Source organism: Chlamydomonas reinhardtii, chromosome 4 (genome assembly GCF_000002595.2).
Source record: "Chlamydomonas reinhardtii strain CC-503 cw92 mt+ chromosome 4, whole genome shotgun sequence".
Lineage (NCBI taxonomy): Eukaryota > Viridiplantae > Chlorophyta > Chlorophyceae > Chlamydomonadales > Chlamydomonadaceae > Chlamydomonas > Chlamydomonas reinhardtii.
The window spans coordinates 255,056-259,426 of record NC_057007.1 but is presented as its reverse complement, the minus strand read 5'-3'; the positions used below and the strand labels follow the sequence as shown (position 1 = coordinate 259,426).

Here is a 4,371-nt window from a genome sequence, read left to right as displayed (position 1 = left end):
GGATACGTGTCAGGCTTGCGATTGTGGCGGGTCTGGGCTTCATGGTCGGCGGCAGCCCAACTCAGAGCATCACCACGGCGATGGGCCTCGTACGTGTCAGCTCGAAGGCCGGTGCGAGGCCCATCACCGTGGTGATGCTCTGTGTTGGGCTGCCGCCGACCATGAAGCCCAGACCCGCCACAATCGCAAGCCTGACACGTATCCTGGGAAAGGGCATGTCGCTGATTGTCGCTGGGCTGGAGTCCTGAGGTGTGGGTTTTGAGGAGGTTCAGTCCGTTTGCAGTTTGTTGTATTGTCGACCACCCGCTGCCTGATTGACGTAGTTGACGCGGTATGCGGGTAGACACGAGCTACAGAAACGGCCATTGCGCTTGCCCACTTGCTTGCCCATCCATGCATATAGTCTCGAAATCCCATGTGACACAGCAGTTTCTGACTCTTGTACCGCTCCGCCTCCGCCTTGGCCTGCAATCAGTCAAATGCAATTAAAATTGCACATGTAAGTTGAGCCAAGCAGCAGCAGCAGCTGGAGGTATGATACACCACTTTGCCATGGCCACATATTCATTCCCCTCCGCCCCCCATCATCCAATAGCTAAGTCCCGTCACATCCCCGCAGGGCAGCCATCCGGTCCGGAATAGGACCCGAAGCCTTACAGAGGATGCACACATTTGCCTTAGTTCGGCTTCCTTCTCTCGCAGAGCCTTGCTCAGGGAGGCGACCTGATACGGGCGGGACCGCCATGAAGTGTGAGCAGGGCCCTCCATACACTGATGTCGCAAACGCTCCCTTGCGCCTGCAATGACCCAGGTCGCTGTTTCCTTTCCCTTGTCCCCCTCGTCTTCACTACTTCCACGACTTCCCTTTGGATGGCTATCCGAGTGGCAGCAGTGGCAGCCCCCTCCCCTGCTACCACGAGCAGCAGTGGGCCCCAACTAGCATTATCTTACCGAGTCATCGTCGCCAGCCACAGGCTACGGTTGCGTAAACATACACAGCAACAAGGCCAGGCACAGCACCATTCCGAGTCAGAGCGTCGCGGTCGAGGTCAGAGTTCCGATGGTCAGAGCGTCGTCGGTAATAGCTCACCGGCTGGCTTCCTTGGGAAGCGCAGATGACGCGGCGGTTGGCTGCGCGCGTGGACGCGCGCATCCCTAATGCAAGTATTTATCTTCAAGGCGGTCATACTCGTCAATGGCCTTGAAGAGAGTTGAACGATTGTCTAGATATGGCAAACCAATCAGGCAGCCCTTGAAATAGTATGCCCTTTGTAGCACTGCTCGTATACGATGCGGGAAAAGTTCGGGCGATCCAATAATCGTAAAGCTTGGACCGGCCAACCATGTTAGGAAGGGAACTTGCAGTTACGCAAGGCGGTAACTCGCAAGGTTGCAGCTTGGGCGTCCGTACCTCAGGTTGGGTCCAGGCAGGGCGGGGTCAGGGTGTGTGATGGGACAGGGTTTAGGCAGGTCCCGTAGGTGCAGCTGACGCCCATACCCCAAGCAGACGGCAAACAATTTGCAGCGGCAGAGCAGAAGTGCATGGCTGGTCGAACGCCGGCCGGGTCAGGGTGGGTGGGGGCGGCTGGAGTTCCGGGGCAAGGCGAACATGCGTGTAACGGAAATGCGAATGCCGCTGGACTTCAGACCTTGGCTCTAGCACATGCTGCCTGCCCACGCATCTTGGTTGGGGAGGCGACCCCGCCGCAACGCTTTGGCTGCCTCGCCCACGCACCTTTGGTTGGGAAGCCACCCCGCCGCGAGGAGCGGAGGACCGAGGACCGCGCGCTGGAAGCATGCCCAAATTGTGTTGTCTCTGAGTCGCGAATCTATAGAAATTTAAATGGTCGTGTGCATAATCAGCAGACCGCTGCCCAAGCACCTTCGTGGTTCCGCGCACACGTGCGCACGAACATTGCTTAGCCCACGGGCGTGTGTGCACGACCCGTCAACCCCTGCGCGCTTGGGTCCCGGCGCCTACACTACACCACATACACACACGCACAGTCTAAGAGCCAACCAACGAGCAGCCGAGAAACTCGTGCACCTCGCGCTCCGTCCGCACGCCAGGATATTTGTTCTAGCTTCTGCCACCTTCCACCTTGCTCCACGCGCAGGCACACACACACTCTCTGCTGCCCACCTGCTCAGAACCAGGGCAGCACCGGCGTCAGCGCAACGGACACGAGCAGCCGCGACAGAGCTGCAAGCGCCGGCGTGAGCGCCTCCACACACCCCCCGGGAAGCCAACCACACAAACACACGCGCTGCCTAATGCTGCTGCAAATGCTACACGCCTCCGCCCCCCAGCCTCCTCCCCTCCTCATTGCCACCCGCTCCCACCACCTTTCAGCACCTCGACTCCCACTACGCCGCCACGACTGCACACGCGCCGCCACGACACAGCCCACCACCACCGCACCCACGTCGTCTACGGCCGCTGGCCGCCGTCGCGGTCGCCGCGCGGGCCGCCGCGCAGGTTGCCCAGGGCCGACATGCCGCCGCCGCCCATGCCGCCGCCCGCGCCGCCGCCCATGCCCATACCGCCGGGCCGCCCGAACCCGCGCGGGCCGGAGCGGTCGCCGCCAAAGCCGCCGCCGCCGCCGCCCATGCCGCCTTCCCGACGCCCGCCGTACCCGCCGCCCATGCCGCCGCCCCGGCCGCCGCCCATGCCGCCACCACGACCACCACCGCGGCCGCCGCCGCGGTCACCGCGGTCTCCACCGCCACGGCCGCCCATGCCCCGTGGCGGCCCGCCCACCCGCGGCCCGCCGCGGCTGCGGCCGCCCGCGCCGCCCTCGTCGTCGGCCCACTGGCCGCCGTCGCGGCGGCCGCGGCGGCCGCCGCCGCCGCCGGCTCCGCCCTCGTCATCGGCGTCGCGCAGGCCTCCGGTGCGGTAGGCGAGCGCGCGCTCGTTGAGGTCGACCACCACTGCGGCCTTGTCGGCGAGCTGCAGCGCCAGGCGCTGCACGTGGCTGGCCTCGTTGGCGTGCATGACGATGGTGCGGGTGGGCTGGTCCCAGCTGCCCGCCAGCTCCTCCGCGATCATCATCTTGGACGCGATGCTGCGGCGGGTTCAAGAGGTTGGTGGTGTTGGGAGGATGCGGTGAGTAGGAGGTGAGTTGGGTGAGGAGCTGTTGAGCCGAGTTGTGGGAGGGGGAATGCTGCGGACGTCCACCGCGCGTCGCGATCGCCGCCGCTGAATGTGAAGCCCTGTCGAGCAGGCAAACCAACCCATGCCCCTCCATAACGCCTCCGCCTGTGCTCCGCTCGTTTTCGTTGGTTTTGGTGTAGTTTGGGCTGGTATTTACACCCCCCTCCCCCGCCCCACCCCCCACCTGTAGATCTGGCGGTCTGGCAGCTCGAACATGCTTGCCAGCTGGTCCAGTGACAGCGAGGCGTACTGTCCGGCGTAGCTGAGCAAGTAGGTGCGCACCGCCTCCTCCTGGATGCGCAACTTGAGCAGACCCAGCAACTGCTCCTTGCGCCCCACCAGGTTCCAGGCGTTCAGCGACTTGATGTAGCCGTACGACTTGGACCAGTCGCCCTGAGGGGAGGTGGAGGTGGTCGAGGGGGTTGAGAAGGAGGAGGGGAGTTACATTCATGATAGGCTGAGGAAGTGGAAGACGGCCGGCATGTGACCACGTGTGACCACGTACGGGCCAGGCGACGCACGTGCAACCGGCGCGGCACACGCCCATCCACCTATCCCAGCCCCCACCTCGCTCCCCAGGCCCCACCCCTATCCTCCGCCCCACCGTCCAACACCCACCCCACCCCATCCTTACGCTCCTCCGCCGCTCCACCCCCCAACCCCTTACCGTCCACCTCCCCCCCACCCTGGACCCCCCCCCTCCTCCCCCCCACCCCCCCTACCCTCTGCCCCCCCCCCCTCCCCACCTGCGCCAGCGCCCTGCTCGCGGCCATGACGTGGTCGCGCACGTTCTCGGGCGGGCCGGTGAAGGCCTGGCGCGCATAGGTGTCCCAGATGCGCTGGAAGGGCTTGGAGATCATCTTCTTCTTGGGGTTGAGCGGGTTAGCGGCCATGTTGGGCACCTGCGGCGGGCGGTGAGGGAGGGAGGTTGGGGTTTGAGAAGGGAGGCGCGAGTGTGCACGTGATGGTGTGGTGCGTGGGGTTGTGTAGGTGGTAAGATCCAGCTCCGGAGCAAGGGCAGTGCCCCGCTCATAAGTTCCAATCCCCACCCCCGTTCCTTGTTCTTCACTGGGAACGGCGAAACGACCCCCCCGTCTCGCCCCCCGCTCGCCTTGCAATGCCTGATGTTCTTACTCGCTGTCCCATGACTGACCTGCTTCTATCCTGTCCCCAGTGGATTACCCCGGCAATTCCCCCTCGCTCATCGCCCCTCCCTC

General features: G+C 64.3%; 1 protein-coding gene across 1 annotated transcript in view; it reads right to left on the bottom strand.

Annotated features, from left to right (window-relative positions):
* Nucleotides 1-1,831: 1,831 nt before the first annotated feature.
* Nucleotides 1,832-4,371, bottom strand: part of CHLRE_04g217550v5 (uncharacterized protein) — a 12,445-nt gene continuing 9,905 nt past the window's right edge. The window contains exons 21-23 of the mRNA XM_043061732.1: nt 3,901-4,056; nt 3,339-3,547; nt 1,832-3,065 (exon numbers count right to left, since the gene is read on the bottom strand). Coding sequence (XP_042924990.1) covers nt 2,432-3,065; nt 3,339-3,547; nt 3,901-4,056 — 999 coding nt within the window. The 3' untranslated portion in view covers nt 1,832-2,431. The remainder of the gene's footprint in view (nt 3,066-3,338; nt 3,548-3,900; nt 4,057-4,371) is intronic.